At 47.9% G+C, this 18777-nt stretch overlaps 2 protein-coding genes across 5 annotated transcripts; one reads left to right on the top strand and one right to left on the bottom strand.

Annotated features, from left to right (window-relative positions):
- Positions 1-970: 970 nt before the first annotated feature.
- lrrc57 (leucine rich repeat containing 57) lies at positions 971-7511 on the bottom strand. 2 transcript variants are annotated; one of them, XM_070842570.1, is made up of 7 exons: positions 7473-7511; positions 6174-6373; positions 5438-5873; positions 4673-4808; positions 3896-4164; positions 2947-3132; positions 971-2692 (listed from the first exon to the last, which is right to left on the bottom strand). In XM_070842570.1, exons 3-7 carry the CDS (start codon positions 5519-5521, stop codon positions 2651-2653), a joined length of 717 nt encoding a protein of 238 aa, XP_070698671.1. In that variant the 5' UTR covers positions 5522-5873; positions 6174-6373; positions 7473-7511; the 3' UTR covers positions 971-2650. The 2 variants fall into 2 exon arrangements, with proteins under 2 accessions (XP_070698671.1, XP_070698672.1); XM_070842571.1 differs by lacking the exons at positions 6174-6373; positions 7473-7511 and having other exon boundaries at positions 5438-5566; positions 5624-5663.
- A 62-nt stretch (positions 7512-7573) lies between these two features.
- Positions 7574-11126, top strand: haus2 (HAUS augmin like complex subunit 2). Of its 3 annotated transcripts, none has more exons than XM_070842820.1 (7): positions 7574-7627; positions 8059-8155; positions 8521-8619; positions 9795-9864; positions 10482-10614; positions 10701-10809; positions 10899-11126. In XM_070842820.1, exons 2-7 carry the CDS (start codon positions 8069-8071, stop codon positions 11001-11003), a joined length of 603 nt encoding a protein of 200 aa, XP_070698921.1. In that variant the 5' UTR covers positions 7574-7627; positions 8059-8068; the 3' UTR covers positions 11004-11126. The 3 variants fall into 3 exon arrangements, with proteins under 3 accessions (XP_070698921.1, XP_070698920.1, XP_070698922.1); XM_070842819.1 differs by having other exon boundaries at positions 7704-8155; XM_070842821.1 differs by having other exon boundaries at positions 7575-7627; positions 8069-8155.
- The last annotated feature ends 7651 nt before the right edge of the window (positions 11127-18777 follow it).

Below are 18777 nucleotides of genomic sequence, written 5' to 3'. Positions count from 1 at the left end.
AAGACGTTTTTTAACATTTAAAAAAATCTTGTATGCTTTATTCTACACACCAAACATTTACGATACCTTTGTTTGGCAGCTTGTTTCTGTCCTCATGGCAATTTTTCACCAAACTAATATTGTTACTAAAGAACTCATAGTTAATATTAAATCAGTTTGTTAAACTGTTTTATTTTTGAGGTAAAAGTTCGAAATGACCGGAAGTGTGTTTTACATGTAGTCTGACTTGACGCTTGTTGCTCCCTGAGGAATGTGGAGGGGGAGGAGATGGGAGAGAGTGTGTGTGTGTGTGTGTGTGTGTGTGTGTGTGTGAGATGGACTCACTGCGCATGCCCACCAAACAACAAAGTATTGTATTTAAACAATCTCAGGGTACTTGTACTTTTCCTCAGTATACTTGCTCTACACTGTAAACAGGTGGTCAGTTTATGAAACATTCACTGTTATAAATAAAAGTGATTTTAGCTCAGAGAACACAGGACATAAAAAATCTAAAACCCCTGTTTTAGTGAATGTAGTCTGGTGTGTGTGCTGTTTGTGGTTAAACCAAAAGGATCTTCCAGGTCTCTCTCTGTAGGGATCCTTTCCATGATGCTGTCACACACTTAGAATAACACTCTGAGCCTGTCAGTGGATCAAACAAGCTCTTTTAGTGGACCTACTGTGATCAGGTGCAGTTGTCCCAAAGGATCACGTTGCAGCCATTGCAGCCCGTTTGGTGTCTGCTGGCTGAGGTGATCTACTGGACCAGTTCCAACACTTTTACTACCTACCAGTCACTCAGACACCAGGATGAGGACACAGAGGATCATGGGTAGAAACAGTGGAGCGACCCTTTAAGGTCAGCACATGAACTCTTCACCAACGATAATAAATGTTTAACAAATGTAAAACTTTGAATGAAGCCTTTTCTCTGCAGAGAACATTTTTACTTTGGTTATTTTAAGTACATTTTATTGTCTGAAAAGAAAAACAGGTGAATAATTAAACAGGTGAATAATTATCTTTAACTGGAGTTTGTGCATTAAAACAGTTGAAGTGTCCTTTAAACATGCAGCTGACAGGAAGTCTGTTAGTGTTCAAACTTTCAAAATAAAATCAGTCTGTTGTTGCTGTGAAATGATCCCAGACGCTTCGATTCAACCTTCACTGTTGTTTCCTTCAACAGGCGGACGGGAAAACTCCCAGAATCCTCCAGACTGAACTCTGGTCTATATTTACAGCCTTTAAAGCCTCAGAGGAAGAAACAAAGTGACCCAAACAAGACGAGTCATCAGGAAACGACACACGAGGAAATACTGAGAATTTACTGAGCCTGCTCACTCTCTGTTAGAATAGATCAGTTTATTCTGATGGAAGGCTCCAGTCTGATTCAGTAATTCTTTGAATCTGAAACACGATCAGTTAAAGAAGCTCCGGAGGCTTTTATTTTCACGTTATTACACACAGTCACGTTTCTCTTCCTGTTTCTTCTGCTGAAATACTGACAGTATTCTTGATTTTCTGCTTTGTGTGAAATCAGCGTCAGCCCCTTTTCCACCGCAGGAACTCTTCTCATTTACCCGTGGCTGCAGACTGGTTTATTTCATCTCTACAAGCTTCACTTCGTTTGTGTTTTGATCGTTTGGAAAACGGAGCAGAAGAAGAGAAGCTACGAGAAGCAGACGGACGACGAGGTCCAGGCTCTTTTCAGCGTTTGCCGAGGAAGAAATTCAGCGGGACGACCGAGTCTGTGGAAGACCAGCCGACAGGATGGAGGAGCTGAACGTAGGACACACGCCGAAACAGAGTCAGGAAAAGTTGAAGAAACTTTCAAAAGATTATAAGAAGCTGAAGGACACACGTCATCAGCCTGATCTGAACAAATGTTCCTGAACTCTGAGGTGGAAACACACACCAGGAAGTCTTTTAGCAGGTAAATAAGCTCCTGGTAATAAAAGTTCCTGGACATGTTGGTGGAAAAGGGCTAAAGAACCAGTGACTTTGGGCTTTTTTCTCTTAAATTTGGACTTTAAATAGTTTCAGATTTTTCTTTTACTAACTTCTCATCAGTGTGCCGGAGGAGAGGAGCTCCAAACTGAAGAGAGACTTTGCCCAGCTCGTGCTGCTGGACTGTGCAGTGCCTCTATACACCAAACTCCATTTTACCTTTGCCTGTTAGCTTGTGTCTGAGCAGCAGGTTCGACCTCTGAGGCTTCACGCTGTCTGGACATGCAGCCAATTACTCCATGACACTTTTAGTTTTTAACAGATTAATTATGAATGTGGAACATGTGGAACATGTCGTGGACCCAGTGGAGTCTCCACCTGCACACATTCATCAACTACACATTCATGGAAAGGGAACAATAAGTTAGGGAGACAAGCACGGAGGTTAAAGGTCAGAGACTTAACGGAGGATCTGTTAAAGTGAACCTTTCTCTTCCTGAGTCTGGACACTGTGAACGTCTTCTTCTTCTCTCCAGTTAAATCCGACCGTCTGTCAGCGGGGGTGGGGGGGTGGGGGGGCGCTGTGAGGAGGACCGTCCCGGCTGTGTGAGGTCTGGTTTTTTGGTAGCAGAAGAAGCAGCAGCTGGGGTGGGCGGAGTCTCCGCTGACCCCGCCTCCAGGGGGGCGGCGCTCTGAGGTTCAGACTCATCGGTGAGCGTCTTCAGGCAAACTTCTTCTTAGTGGCTGTGAAACGCTCCATGTACTGAGGAGGAGACAAGAGAGACCATCACAGACCAGCATGGACCATCACAGACCATCAGAGACCATCACAGACCAGCATGGACCATCACAGACCATCAGAGACCAGCATGGACCATCAGAGGCCATCACAGACCAGCAGGTACTGTATTTCCTGTGGTTGTGTTTAATCTCAGGTGGGACGGTTCCCGATCAGAGGCAGAGGCTCTGCAGTCTCCCACAGTCCCTGAAGGCAGCAGGACAGGTATCAGGTCTCACCTTGTCGTAGCCGTCCAGGTCCCTGAGGTCCTTCACCTCGAACAGGTTTCCCTCCACTGAGAACAGAGACACCTGCGAGTCCTTCAGGACGGACTGAGGGATGGAGGGCAGGTCCAGGCAGTTCTCCTCCAGACGGAGGACCTTCAGACGGGGACAGCGGGCCACCTCCGTGGCCACCACGGAGATCTGGAGGAAGAGGATGAAGAGGAGGATGAAGAGGAAGAACTGGTCTTTCAGTGTTAATGTGGACCCCTTTCTTCACAACACTGACCTGCAGGTCCACAGAGACACTTTCAGTGTTTGCTAATCATCATCTGTTTCACCTTTAGCTCTGTAAGCTAGCAGCTAGCTGTTAGCTGTTAGCTGTTAGCTGTGTGTGTCGGTGTCACCACCGATCTCTGATCTGCAATAACAGGTGGAGAACAGGTTCTAGTGGCTCTGGGTTCTCTGTCGGCTGCTAACACTTCTGGTTGGAGTTCGGGCTGCACTGACCGGGCTAACGTAAGGCATCCTCACACCTGTGGGCACTGCCAGCATGAGTCCAGGAGCAGGAGAACAACTTCCTGCTTCAGTGGACTACATTTACCACCAGCGCTGGCTGGCCATGAAACGTGCTGAAACTTCCCTTTAAAGGCACCGAGTCCTGTGCTGAGCACTGTGAGGGCTGGGGTACCTGGTTCTGAAGGGCTGGGGTATCTGGTTCTGAAGGGCTGAGGTACCTGGTTCTGAAGGGCTGAGGTACCTGGTTCTGAAGGGCTGGGGTACCTGGTTCTGAAGGGCTGGGGTACCTGGTTCTGAAGGGCTGGGGTACCTGGTTCTGAGGGGCTGGGGTACCTGGTTCTGAGGGGCTGGGGCACCTGGTTCTGAAGGGCTGGGGCACCTGGTTCTGAGGGGCTGGGGCACCTGGTTCTGAAGGGCTGGGGCACCTGGTTCTGAAGGGCTGGGGTACCTGGTTCTGGTTGAGGTTGATCTCGATGGCCTGCAGCTCCGACACCACAGCAGGGACAATGTGGATCTGGTTGCGGGACAAGTCCAGCAGGTCCAGCTGCCTCAGGGTCCCCAATCCGGGCGGGAACTCTGAGAGCTGGTTCCCGGACAGGTTGAGGGTCCGCAGAGCCTTGAGCTGGCCCAGGGAGGGGGGCAGCTGCTGGATCCGGTTCCCATTCAGACTCAGAGTCTCCAGCTTCTTCAGCTTGGAGATCTCAGAGGGGATGCTGGCTGAGGACATAAACACCACAAACACCTGGTGTTAAAGGAGCACTCCGCTGTTTTTAAACCAGGGTCCTATTTGTACATATTCTGGTGTCTAAATAAGGTACAAAAAGTGATCTGGTGGATCACCTCAGCAAGTAACAGCAGCCTGGAAGATCCTTTTGGTTTAACCACAAACAGCACACACACCAGACTACATTCACTAAAACAGGGGTTTTAGAGCTGCTGCTCCATCAGTCAGTGTGTTACTGTGTGACTGTGGTGATTTAAAGGGTTAATTTGGGTTCGAACACAATCTCTGTTTAACACAGAATAACAAACTAAGCGACTGAGTCAATGGAAAAGTCTGGTGTAGAACTATTCCAACACTTTTTGCACCCACCAGTCATTTAGACACCTGAAACAGGACTCAAAGTTAAAGCTACTTCTCCATCAGACACGCTGTCAGACGGAGGACGACGAGCCAGGAGACACCAGATCCAGATGTGTGACCACAGAAGCTGAACTGACTCACTCAGTCTGTTGGAGTTGAGCGTCAGACTCTTGAGCTGCAGGAAGTTTCCGATGGAGGCAGGAAGAACCTCGATCTTGTTCCCCGACAGATCGACCGTCCGCAGGTTGGCGGTGAGTCTCTGCAGCTCCTCTGGAAACTGGAACACAAAGAGCAGCTCTCAGTCTGATGATCATCAGCGTCCACCGCTTTCATCTAGACACTGAACTGATCCAGATCATGTGAGACAGCTACAATAGGTCCCTGCTGATGTGTTACTGTTATGTAGCAGATATGGAAATATGTTTTATTCCTGATCTGGGGGTAAAAATTATGTTTTAAAAGCTGAGCCCCATTTTTGCACATCCTGGTGTCTGATTTTAGCTCACAGGACTCAGGAGCTGCTGCCTCCATCAGTCAGTGTGTTTGTGTTACTGTGTGAAACTAATATTATGTCGGATCTGAAGTGACACTTAAAAACAGCAAAGTCACACAGTCACACACTGACTGATGGAGGCAGCAGCTCTAAAATCCCTGTTTTAGTGAATGTAGTCTGGTGTGTGTGCTGTTTGTGGTTAAACCAAAAGGATCTTCCAGGTCTCTCTCTGTAGGGATCCTTTCCATGATGCTGTCACACACTTAGAATAACACTCTGAGCCTGTCTACTGCAGCACTTCCAACACTGACGCACGTGATGTGTGTGTGTGTGTTTCTGTGGTGAAAACAGCTGATAGCTTCATCAGCTGTTTAGGTGTAAACACTCTGACTGGATGAACAGGTGTGTCTCACCTCCTGCAGGCCCTTCCCCGTCAGCTGGAAAACCCCAGTCTTCTGGGAGGTCTCCAGGTGAGACTTCAACGCGCTGTTCCCCATGTGGACCCCACAGCCAGGTACCCCTCTGTCTGTCTGTCTATCTACCTGTCTGTCCACCTGTCTCCCTCCACTTAACTGATCTCACTGCAGATGCAGCTCCACTATTGATCTGCAGCAGTGAAGCTAAAGTGCAGAGTCCATTTACAAATATATGATCGTTCAGTGTCCTGGGATCAGCTGACAGCTTTAACTGTGCTCCTCCTCCTCCTCCTCCTTCTTCTTCTTCTTCAGTATTAATGAGATCAGAGGGTGTTCCTCCTGCTCTTCTTCTTCTTCGGTGTTAATGAGATCAGAGGGTGTTCCTCCTGCTCTTCTTCTTCTTCGGTGTTAATGGGATCAGAGGGTGAAATCCCTGCAGAGTCGACAACAACAATAAGCAACAGGCTGCAGGAGCTAGCTACATTAGCTCGTTAGTCAGCTAGCTATGACATCAGACAACAGTTTAAAACACCCTGAACAAAGATGGGTTGTCCAACTAGTTGTGTTGTCTAACTAGTTGTGTTGTTTAACTAGTTGTGTTGTTTCACCGGCTAACAAACCTCCAGAGCAGCACATTCATGTTTCTGGGCGTGAACGCGGAGCTGAGTTAGCAGTTAGCACGTTAGCCTGCTAACTGCTCAGCAAACAGGAAGCGGAAGCGGGTGTAACTTACCCCAAAGCGGGCGTTAAATGGCGCCTTTCGGTGGATTCTTTAGGACGCAGCCTGGTGATAAACTGTGGGATTAAGTTTAAAAAGGTGAAAGTGGAGACGCGCCGATTCAGAGGACCGAACAGCTGTGGGACAGCAGGAGGATCAGCCAATGGGAGCAGCGGGCTGGGCTACGTCACTTGTTGGGCATGCGCACTGCCGCTCTGTGTTTGTCAGTACAGACATGAAGATTAAAATATTAAATAAATTTACCAAAGATGAAAAGCAGAGCCAAGAAACTCATCTTAGATCAGTCTGTGATATTTTTCCTTCCAGCCAGTTCCTTAGATTGAAGTAGACTGAAACCACAGAGCGTGTTTTATTCTCCTGGTCAAGTTTAAACTTTTAATCAGCTGAACTGATCACACGTAGATGTGAGGGATGAACTGGTAAAGAGAAAGTAGAAAATCTAGTGTTTAACACAATAATTATGATGGCAAAATATTAAAGACACATTGCTACATTCAGGGAAAACCTCCCATTAATGCTGCTTTTTGAATAAATAAATGCAGATTATGTTGTAAATTCTACAATAAGTGTTCTCAACATGTTCAAAAGACCTGCTGAGGGGTAAACCTGTGCAAATTAACAGAGCATGACGGTATTAACCTTTAAATAAAAGACCAAATCTTCTCTTTTTATTTCAACTGATCCTTTTGATTCATTTATTCTATTGTGTATCTTATTATTCTCTCTCTTTATTATAAATGTTCAGTCTGCCATGTTGTTGGTAAATGAGCTCAACCAAGAGGGCAAAAAAATAAATGCTGTTACTGATCCGACCCAAAAGGTTCAATCAGACTCGTCTTTAACAACCTGACATGTGGAAACACTAAACCTGCTGCACGACGTCACAAATAAACAACATCTGAAAAATCTGATTTCTATGTGGAACTGAAGTTCATTCTGCAGTTTAACTTTAAGTGGATGATGGTGATTAATGGATTAATAACGAAGGGTCAGCTACAGTCCTGTGGAGGATCATTAGCTAAATAATGACTTGACAACTAAAACAGATGGGTAGTTAAAGTAATAACAAGCTACATAAAATAAACAGATTATAGCCCAACATTAAAATATTAAATAAATGAAATAGACTGAAATAAATAACAAAGATGAAAATAACTAAGTATGAATAATAAATGATAAAACACCACATAAATCCAGACTAAATAGATTTGTTTGAATCTACAGAGAAACATGCAGACTGAGTATTTGGTGTTATTGATCCTATTGATTACTGATCTCACTTACTGTACATACTGACTGTGGCTGTAGTTCAGGGTCTCCTCCAGGGGGCGCTACTTCCGCCCTGAGGCAGCAGCCCGCCGTCACACCTCCAGCAGCAGAAGAAGAACGAAACGAATCATCCGGCGGGTTCTTCTCTTCGTTTCACCGGAGCCCTTTCGGTTCAAACGGTAAGAAAACACATCAAACTCTCACTGAACTCTCCGTGTTTTACCGCCCCAAACTCCACTCTGTGGCTGTTTTCAGGGACGGAATCCAGCCGAGCTGCTTCAGCGAAGCCGAACCTCATTCAACGACGTGCCGGTTTGAACTTGTATTGTTTTGTGCTCGGACTCACGGAGCTGCCAGAAGAAAACAAAGCAGGATATGAAGTCTGTAGAGACGCTCTTCAGTTCGGCATAAGTACAGGCAGCAGTAGAGGAAGTAATCAGACTCTTTACTGCAGGAAGTGTAGGAACAAAGCACCGACCCTCCGTGACTGTTGGATCAGCTGATTATTGTTCCTCATCATTGATGCAAAAGCAGGATTTTACTGTCGCAGTTGGTAGAAGTGGGGCTCCACAGTCCAGCAGCATTAAAAACATATTGACATGATTCACAGTGTGTTTCAGATGCATCAGTGGGACCCGTCTCCGTTCTCTGTGAGTCCAGCTGCCTGTCTGTTGTCCAGATGTGTCTCCAGAGGAGCTCTGTCTCAGGTCTGGACCTGCTCTGCTTGTTTTACCAATTAACCCACCACTTCTTTTCCCCATTAATCCATTGGTCCATAAAACATTAGAGAACAGTGAAAGTGTCCAAACACACCAGACTCCATTCACAAAAACAGTGATTTTAGCTCTCAGGACACAGGAGCTGCTGCTGCCTCCATCAGGTGGTGTGTTACTGAGTGACTCTGGTGTTTGAAAGGGTTCGTTCAGATCCAACACAACATTAGTAGAACTGACAATAACAAGAACAAAGTAAGTGATGGTGGCAGCAGCACACCAGCGTAAAGCTCAGGGTTAAAAACAGCAGAGTTGCCCTTTAAAGCGATGAATTAATTTCTGTCTCCACCTGTCCGCAGGAGGAAATAGACTCCACCTCCTCCAGGCTGAGCCCCTCCTTCTCCCCTCACCTGTACGAAGCTGAACACCAAACCAGAATGCAGAGACAGCTGGACGAGGTAGGCTTTGGTCTGATGTCACATCCTGTTTACCTGAGCACCTGGAACGGTCCCACACGGGTGTTATATCCACTCCATCAATATTTATTTTAGGAAGTTTCACCAAAGGCTCAACACCCACCAGATCACCAAATGTGGATTCATCCGCTGCTGGAAATAGTCCCCAACACATGCAACATTTCCTCCTGTTTGAGTAAAACCACAGAGAAACGTCTAAATTAATACTCTTAAAACTCTTTACATGGACTTTTTGTTAGAGTACAGATCCTTCTGGTTTAACCACAAACAGCCGTTATATCTCTGCACACACACCAGACTACATTCACTAAGAGTCTGAGTGGTGTCCAGCTAGCCGGCGGCGCTAAAGCTGCTGTGAGTGTGTTTGGTACCAGGATGTGGTCCAGCAGCAGGTAGAGGGTCTGATCCTTCATCAGAGGACCAGGAGTCTGTGATCCTTCCTCAGGGGACCAGGAGTCTGTGATCCTTCCTCAGGGGACCAGGAGTCTGTGATCCTTCCTCAGAGGACCAGGAGTCTGTGATCCTTCCTCAGAGGACCAGGAGTCTGTGATCCTCCATCAGGGGACCAGGAGTCTGTGATCCTTCCTCAGAGGATCAGGAGTCTGTGATCCTTCCTCAGAGGACCAGGAGTCTGTGATCCTTCCTCAGAGGATCAGGAGTCTGTGATCCTTCATCAGAGGACCAGGAGTCTGTGATCCTTCCTCAGAGGACCAGGAGTCTGTGATGACACACAGCAGCTCAGAGAACAGTAGGGACGTTAGCACGGGGACGTAGCAGCGTTAGCTCGCTAGCTAGCAGCTCTGACACCAGACTGAATGGTTCTTTACCGTCTTCACCACAAACTGAGACTCTACTGACAAACATCCTGTCTGTGGTTCAGGGAACAATTCAAACTGGATCTAAACTTTATTTGTGACTGCGTTGACAACAGGACAGATGTTGGGTCCGTGGCCCTGATAGGTTCACCTCAATCATCTCACCACCTACCAGCCAATCAGAGCAGAGGAGGCCGGGTCTTCAGACTGCTGGCGAGAAATAAAAACCATGAAAAGAAGCCGTTTATTTCACCTCACGTTGGTCTTTAACTCTTTATGTTCAGCACTTGATGTCACGTTGTTCCTTATAAATAAAGTTTGATTTTGAACCTGTTCGTGCAGCTGCTGCTTCAGAGGGAGCTGCTGAAGACTGAGAAGGAGAGCGCCGACGTCACACACAGCTTCTACCTCAGTGAGTGTTTACACACACACACCTGCTAGAAACACTCAATACAGCACCCAACGTGGATTCATCCGCTGCTGGAAATAGTCCCCAACACATGCACTAAAGCTACAGTGACACGTCTGAATTAATTAAGGAAATATCTCATTAAAGAGCAAGAGTCAAATAAACCACATTTTAAACCACGTGACCTTTTTGTTAGAGTTTAAACCACAAACAGCCGTTCTATCGCTCTGCACACACACCAGAATACATTCAGAGCTAAAATCCCTGTTTTAGTGAATGTAGTCTGGTGTGTGTGCTGTTTGTGGTTAAACCAAAAGGATCTTCCAGGTCTCTCTCTGTAGGGATCCTTTCCATGATGCTGTCACACACTTAGAATAACACTCTGAGCCTGTCAGTGGATCAAACAAGCTCTTTTAGTGGACCTACTGTGATCAGGTGCAGTTGTCCCAAAGGATCACGTTGCAGCCATTGCAGCCCGTTTGGTGGCTGCTGGCTGAGGTGATCTACTGGTGATCTACTGGACCAGTTCCAACACTTTTACTACCTACCAGTCACTCAGACACCAGGATGAGATTTAATACCTGTTGATCCCAGTCTACCTCCTCTGGTCTCTTCGGCAGTTCGGAGGTTCCAGGTGTTGCAGACGTTCTATGGTCACCTGCAGGACCTCCTGAAGGACGAGCACAGTCTGAGGCAGAGACTGATGAGACCGCTGGGCCGCACCAACCTGCCGGTCCAGGCTCACCTGCAGAGGTAACACCCAGTCAGGGTCCAGGTCTGGGGTCTGTGTGAGGAGTCTGTTCCCGCTCAGTACCTGTCTGTGGTTTGTTGTGGTCCAGGTTTGTGATGGAGCTGGTGACGATGCTGATGGACTTCACGGAGGCCGTAGAGGAGAGGCTGGTCTCAGTCCGCTGCCGTTCAAACACCATAGAGCACCTGGCTCAGCTGGTCAGTCACATGACGGCGCCGTGAGAACATGGACAGTGTTTCTGACCCATTCACACCATCTAACCCCCCCCCCCCCCTCTCTTCACCAGGGTGAAGCCGTCCCCCAGCTGCTGTCCCAGGTGGCCCAGGTGCAGAGTTTGTGCGGTCAGCTTCTCAGCTGGAAGGACGGCAGCAGCGGTGACGGCTCTGCATGAAGACCCCAGACCCTCAGCGTCCTCCTCCTGGTCTGGACGGACGGACGGACTTTGTGTTTATCGTTGTTGTTTCAGATTGTTGTTCCCTTTTGTCTTTGTAATAAAAACAGGTTTTGGTAGAAACGTCTCAGCTCTGACTCCGTTTCTGTCGGCCGCCTGCCAAAAGTTCTGCCTGTTTCTGGACCCGTCAAGTCAGGTGAAGGTGAGCAGAGTCCACGTCGGTCCACATGGGACCTGCAGAGAAGAACAGAACGACCTGTAGAGGTGACTGTTTCCACAACAGGCTAACTAACGCTGTGAGCCAAAGAACAGGTTTGGTTTTCACGGTGCAGTGTCCTGGAACATGATTTAACCAGAACCTCCACAATGTTAGAGCTGCTTGAACAGGTGGGAGCTCCTCTCCAGTTACCTGAGGCCTCTGGCTCATTTCAACCACTAATGTTTGTTCACCTGGAGAATCAACAGGTTTTAGTTCACTTCTGTGCTTTAGTTACACCTGGATTACACCGTGAAGTACATTTAAGCAGCTTTGTCCGGCAGACCTGTGGTTAGTTAGCTCAGTGTTCGTTAGCTCAGTGTTAGTTAGCTCAGTGTTAGCTAGCTCAGTGTTAGCTAGCTCAGTGTTAGCTAGCTCAGTGTGAGTTAGCTCAGTGTTAACTAGCTCAGTGTGAGTTAGCTCAGTGTTAGCTAGCTCAGTGTTAGCTAGCTCAGTGTGAGTTAGCTCAGTGTTAGCTAGCTCAGTGTGAGTTAGCTCAGTGTTAGCTCTTCAGCTAACCATCAGGTACCTGCCAAGTGTTTTTCCAGCTCTTTGATGAAAACAGTGAAATATACAAACTGAACACAAGAGTAAAGCAGCAACAGTGTGAATTCACACAAAAAAATAATATTTAAGGCCAGAAGGGTTAGAAACAGCGGAGTGACCCTTTAAGACTCCAGAGACAGACTTTATTAGTAGAGTGATGAATTAGGAGGAGTGTGTGTGTGTGTGTGTGTGGCGTTCAGTGTTCTGCTGAACGCCTCTCCACCATGCGGACTAATGACCAAACATCGAGCGGTTCCTGCCGTCTGATGTACTTGGTGTGTTTTGCGTGGCGGCGTTGCTCCTGCAGGCTGCAGCCACGGAGACGCAGCATCTCCTCCATCGTCCTGTGAGGACACAGAACGTCTCAGCAGTGTTTTCAGGTGTATTTCTGGTTTTTAGGGAGCTCCTCTGACCTGCGGAGCAGCCAGCTGGGCTCCACGTGGACGCGCCGCAGCAGGAAGTCCTGCAGCTGGTCTGGCGGCGCTGAGCTCTGCAGCAGGCGGCAGGCGGCCAGACGCAGCCCGATGTTGTCCTCTGTATCCACGCAGCGCCACAGCGACTCCTGCACGTCTGCTGAGCACGACGCCAACGCACCCACAGCTGCATCAACAGCAGCAGCACACAGGTTCATGAGTCTGAGGCCTGAGGTCATGTGATGGTCATGTGATGGTCATGTGATGGTACCTGTGATGGCCGACAGGCGGACTTCGGTGTCTGGGTCGTCCTCCATCAGCTCCAGCAGACGACGCACAACCTGAAACACCAAGAAAACCGCCTCATCCTCACGTCTGTCCCGGTCATGTCCCCCCTCCCGTCCTACCGTGTCCTCCCCCAGCAGCAGGGCCTCGGCGGTCTGACAGGCCCGTTTCCTGACGTCAGTGAACTCGTTGCTGAAGCAGCAGAGGAGCGGCTCCAGCAGCGCCGCCGTCGTTAACCTCAGATAGACGACCACATCCAGAGCCTCCATCCTGTCCCGGGGACCCTGCCCCTCCTCCAGCTTCAACCTGCAACCAATAGGAGACCCCCACTTCAGCTCGTTTAGCAGCAGCCAATCAGGGGGCAGAGGGAGGTGTCTGATTGGCTCGTGTCTCCAACTAGAGTCCAAGTCTGTCACAGTTTAAGTGTCATGGTGTGTGTGTGTGTGTGTGTGCGTGTGTGAGAGACAGGTAAAGAGTCCTGATGTCCCACCGTCGTCACAGGACCATGAACCAGCCCACGGCCACGCTGCGTTCACTGACCTCATGTTTGTTTCCTCCCCAGCCTCACCGCTGACACAGGACACACGTGGTCCAAACGACACATGATGTCAGGGATGACGTACCGCCAGCTGGAAATGTTTGGAAATGTTTGTTTTTCCTGTCATGCGTGTCGTCTCTCTTAGTACCGTAGCTGCCTGTGAACGTCCGGCAGCCTCCCCAGCTTCATCAGCGCCTCAGCGGCGGCGAGGCGGACCGGGCGGTGCTGGTCGCTGCACATCAGGTGGATCAGCTTGTTCACGACATCCTGCGGGAACAATGACGGCCAGTTAGGCGGAGCCAGAGGGGGCGCGGGCCGGGGCGGGGCTTCGTCCCGTCTCTACCTGGGTGACGGGGCCTTGGAGGCGGGACAGAGCGCAGCAGGACAGCCGTCGGCGCTGCCACTCAGAGCCGTTGAGCTGCTCGGCCAGCAGGGAGCGCACCAGGGTCTGACGGAGGAAGCACAGTCAGCAGTTAGCTCGCCGCCTCCCCACCAACTGATCCTCAGTCAGTTTACAGCATCAGAGAATAAATAAAAACATCCTCGATCACACAAAACGTTTCTACACTCACTCGAGGGGATTTTGGCCTTTTAAAAAAACAGTTAAGGTCATGTGACTGATCAGCTGTTCGAGCCTTCCTGGCTGAAACACGGCTGTGTCATGTTTAAAACTGAAATAAACTGTCGACCTTCCACCACTTAGTGTCGCTGTTGCAGACGCCATTTTTCTCTGATGTGAGGTGTCTTATTTTACCCACAATGCCTTGCACAACAGGCCGTCCTGTAAGCGTGGCTGGTCTGAGGACGGAGGGAGAGCCGCCGCCTCACGGCGACCCAGCTGCTGACTCACCGTCCGCCCGCTCAAGTGGGCGAGCGCTGAAACGACCAGGTCCAGTTCGCTGGGGGGCCGGTCCAGGTCCTCAGGCTGGCTGTGCTGGTAGAAGAAGAGCCGTGCTAAGAGTCTCTGGATGATGTCCAGGGCTGACCCCCCCGCAGACATCCAGCTGTCAGCAGCCAAACCTGCTGAGGTACATCAGAGATTTAACCTCTCAGAACAGTTTGGTTCTGTTACTGAGTGACTTTGGTGTTTTAGTTCAGATCCAACTCAACATCTGTGTAACACACTGTAACACACTGTAACACACTGTAACACACAGTTACACACTGTAACACACAGTAACACACTGTAACACACTGTAACACACTGTAACACACAGTTACACACTGTAACACACAGTAACACACAGTAACACACTGTAACACACTGTAACACACTGTGACACAGTAACACAGTAACACACTGTAACACACTGTAACACACAGTAACACACTGTAACACACAGTAACACTGTAACACACAGTAACACACTGTAACACACAGTAACACACAGTAACACTGTAACACACAGTAACACACAGTAACACTGTAACACACAGTAACACACTGTAACACACAGTAACACACAGTAACACACTGTAACACACTGTAACACACTGTAACACACAGTAACACACAGTAACACACTGTAACACACAGTAACACTGTAACACACAGTAACACACAGTAACACTGTAACACACAGTAACACACTGTAACACACAGTAACACACAGTAACACACTGTAACACACTGTAACACACAGTAACACACAGTAACACACTGTAACACACTGTAACACACAGTAACACACTGTAACACACTGTAACACACAGTAACACACTGTAACACACTGTAACACACTGTAACACACAGTAACACACAGTAACACAGTAACACACTGTAACACACTGTAACACACAGTAACACAGTGTAACACACAGTAACACAGTGTAACACTGTAACACACAGTAACACACTGTAACACACAGTAACACACAGTAACACACTGTAACACACAGTAACACTGTAACACACTGTAACACACTGTAACACACTGTAACACACTGTAACACACAGTAACACACTGTAACACACAGTAACACACTGTAACACTGTAACACACAGTAACACACTGTTACACACTGTTACACACAGTAACACAGTAACACACTGTAACACAGTAACACACACAGTAACACACAGTAACACACTGTAACACACTGTAACACACAGTAACACACACAGTAACACACTGTAACACTGTAACACACTGTAACACACTGTAACACACACAGTAACACACTGTAACACACTGTAACACACTGTAACACAGTAACACACTGTAACACACAGTAACACACTGTAACACACAGTAACACACTGTAACACTGTAACACACTGTAACACACTGTAACACAGTAACACACTGTAACACACTGTAACACACAGTAACACACAGTAACACACTGTAACACACAGTAACACACTGTAACACACAGTAACACACTGTAACACACTGTAACACACTGTAACACACTGTAACACACACAGTAACACACTGTAACACACACAGTAACACACAATAACACAATAACACAAACACACTGACTGATGGAGGCAGCAGCAGAGCAGCAGCTCCTGTGTCCTGTTCTCTAAAATCCCTGTTTTAGTGAATGTAGTCTGGTGTGTGTGCTGTTTGTGGTTAAACCAAAAGGATCTTCCAGGTCTCTCTCTGTAGGGATCCTTTCCATGATGCTGTCACACACTTAGAATAACACTCTGAGCCTGTCAGTGGATCAAACAAGCTCTTTTAGTGGACCTACTGTGATCAGGTGCATCAGGTAAACCTGCAGTGTGTGTGTGTGTGTGTGTGTGTGTGTGTGTGTGTGTGTGTGTGTGCAGCCTGCAGGTCTCTACCCGACTGCAGTGTGCTGATGGGGGGGGCGGCTGCTGCCTGGACCTGGTCTACAGGGCTGCTCTGGTCTCTCCTCAGGCTTCTGGTGGTGAAACTCTCTGAAACACAAACCTGCCGTCACAGCTCTGGTTGTTCAAACAGCAGCTTTCTCACCACTGATGAGTAACTAAAGGAACCTTTACCGCCTGGATGACTCCTGTCCAGGTCAGCCCCCCTCTGCAGGTGTTGGTGGCGCTGTGATGAGAGGATCTGGTCTCGATGAGCCCCCCTGTGGGCTGCTGCCAGCGTGGTTCTCCTGCAGGAGTCAGATTGACCGGCAGACTGCAGGGGAGGCCGTAAAGCCCCGACCCTCTGTGGAGGAGCCCCGACCCTCTGTGGAGGAGCCCCGAGCCTCTGTGGAGGAGCCCCCCTCTGTGGAGGAGCCCCCCCCTGTGGCTCCCTCTGGGCGGAGGGTTTCAGAGCTCCGGTGGGCCTGAATAAGTGGTGGAAGTCGGTCTGACTGTAGGAGATGCCGTCAGCGTTGCGGCCCACCTCCAGGCCTGCTGAGAACCTGACAGCGGCGGCGGCCTCGGCCACTAAGCGCCGGTAGAGACGCTGAGATCTCTGAGCCTGGATGGAGCTGCAGAGTCCAGGAGCACGGACAGGATCCATGACACCTGCAGGACAAACGGACAGACAGACAGACAGACAGACACCTCCTGCTGCTCAGAGAAGCTCAGTCAGCTGGTGTCCAGCTCTCTGCGCCTCAGTAAGACTCACAAGGAGTGTTACTATCTACGAAGTGAACTGTAATATACTGAAATATATAATAATACTAATACTAATTATATATATATGTGTGTGTATATATATATATATATATAAAATATACTGAAATATTGTGATTCATTACAGAATCTCAAACTGTCTGAAGCTCTTTTCAACCACTGAAGCACCACATTAAAACCACTCCTGGTCCTGGTCCTGGTCCTGGTCCTGGTCCTGAGCTGACACCACACTCACCTGTCGGGTTACTCTATGATGAGCATCCGGTCCTGGTCCCGGATGTGTTTATCTAGGCTAAGCTAGGCTAAAATAAGCTTAGATAAACTAGACTTGGCTAAACTAAGCTAAGCTACGCTAAACTATGCTAATGTGCTAACAGTACCGACCGAGCCCCTCCAAGCATTAAACACACCTCCCCGGCTCTCCGACCCTGCTGTACCTCCACAGGTGTGCCCTGCCGTGGACTCCCTGACGCCGTCACGGTCAGGCTGAGGTCGGTCCGGGCGCCATTTTGAGAGCCGACGTTCAGCGGTCTTCTTCCCGGACGGATCCACGCTTTACCCGCCGCTCTCAGTCTCCGCCTGAAGTCCTCCGGAGGATTAAACTGACATTTAAACACAAACACCTCCGTGGGGATTAAATCTGACCAAAACACACCTGGTAACCAGGATACACCCGCCCTACGTCATCGGTGCCGCCATCTTGGAGCAGGTCAGACGGTCAGTGACGTCCACCGAGCAGGAGAGCGCTGCTTTATATTTTCTATGGTTATATAAATATATTACATCTCTCTCTGGGTACACGTCTCTATTTTATGATCGTCACACCTTTACCTGCGGAATTTACATGTCCGTGTCCATGGCGACAGCAGCTCTGCTTTACGGCCAGCGCGCCGACTGATGTAGTCGCCATAGCAACGGCCGTGACGTTGAAATGAATCAGATGTATTGATTTAAGATAAAATAAGAACACTTTATCTGATCTTCAATCAATAAATCTGATTATTTTAACAATGTTTTGATCATATTTTCTGGATGACAGTATAAAACATATAGCATCATTCCACAGTGACTCTTTATCAGCTGTAACCTGATAAAATGTAAATACAGAAATTAATAATTCCAAAGCTGCACTTTCTTTTACACACTTTTGTCTCATTTATATTTATGGATGCAAAAATTCTTAAATGGAATCAATCATGGTTTTAGTTTCCAGTGCCTCAGCCCTCTACAGGTAAGAGAAGAGACACCTGAGAACACAGTGGAGGGCCGTCCGTCTATCACCTGCACGCCGAATTTCCGTGTATGACCCCCCGGATTAAGATAATCCTGCTTCATGTCTGCCGAGGTGAGAACACGGTGAGAAGAACACAGAGTGTTAACTGGGAGGTTTTATTAATGGAGTTTAGTTCGGTGGTTTCCTCGCGTGCAATGTGGCTGCATGTTTCACGGCTGTTTTTTTTTAAATTGACATGTATTGATGAATGTAAATAAATAAATCCGGCTGTTGTCATAGTTACAGCTTTAAACTAGTTTAATAGCTTCACCATGTTGTGACGATATTAGCAGCAATGGCGGTTCACAAAGTTAACTGCTAATGAGCTAGCAGCTCATTAGTGTATTAATTGTACGCCAAATACCCCCCCCCCCCCAGATTTAAAATAATTTGACTTCATGTTTAGTGAGGGAGGACGTTATAGAATTAAAACCCCCTGTATTGATAGAGGGGGGGGGCCGAGCTGTGGCACTATAGGTTGGTGTGTCAGGATGTTTTTCCTTAAAAATATAAATCTTTTTTATTTGTCATTTTATTTATTACGATCTCCGGATAGGATCCTTCTTCCTAACAGCACACAGGCAGCTCCAAGGAACAACAGACACAGAACAGAGTTTAATCTGGAATTAAAAACAGTCCTGTTGTAAGAATTCACACTCTGAATCATTTATTATGAACTCAAGTTTATTGAAACAGCACGTTTCATTTGACTCTAAGAGCTTGAAAATAAAAGGCACACAAACATGCTGAGAGGGTTTTTCACACTTTAAACCGACCTGAAGTCTGTGAATTGAGATGATTCTGTTGTTTATCTGCTGTGACTCCACGTCCCGTCTGATCACAGCCGCTGCAGCAGGACACACGACCGTCTGCAGTCTAACTCTTCTTCTTCTTCTTCTTC

Source organism: Pempheris klunzingeri, chromosome 13 (assembly GCF_042242105.1).
Source record: "Pempheris klunzingeri isolate RE-2024b chromosome 13, fPemKlu1.hap1, whole genome shotgun sequence".
Classification (NCBI taxonomy): Eukaryota; Metazoa; Chordata; class Actinopteri; order Acropomatiformes; family Pempheridae; genus Pempheris; species Pempheris klunzingeri.
The sequence above is the reverse complement of the archived record's forward strand: the minus strand, read 5'-3'. Positions and strand labels throughout refer to the sequence as shown.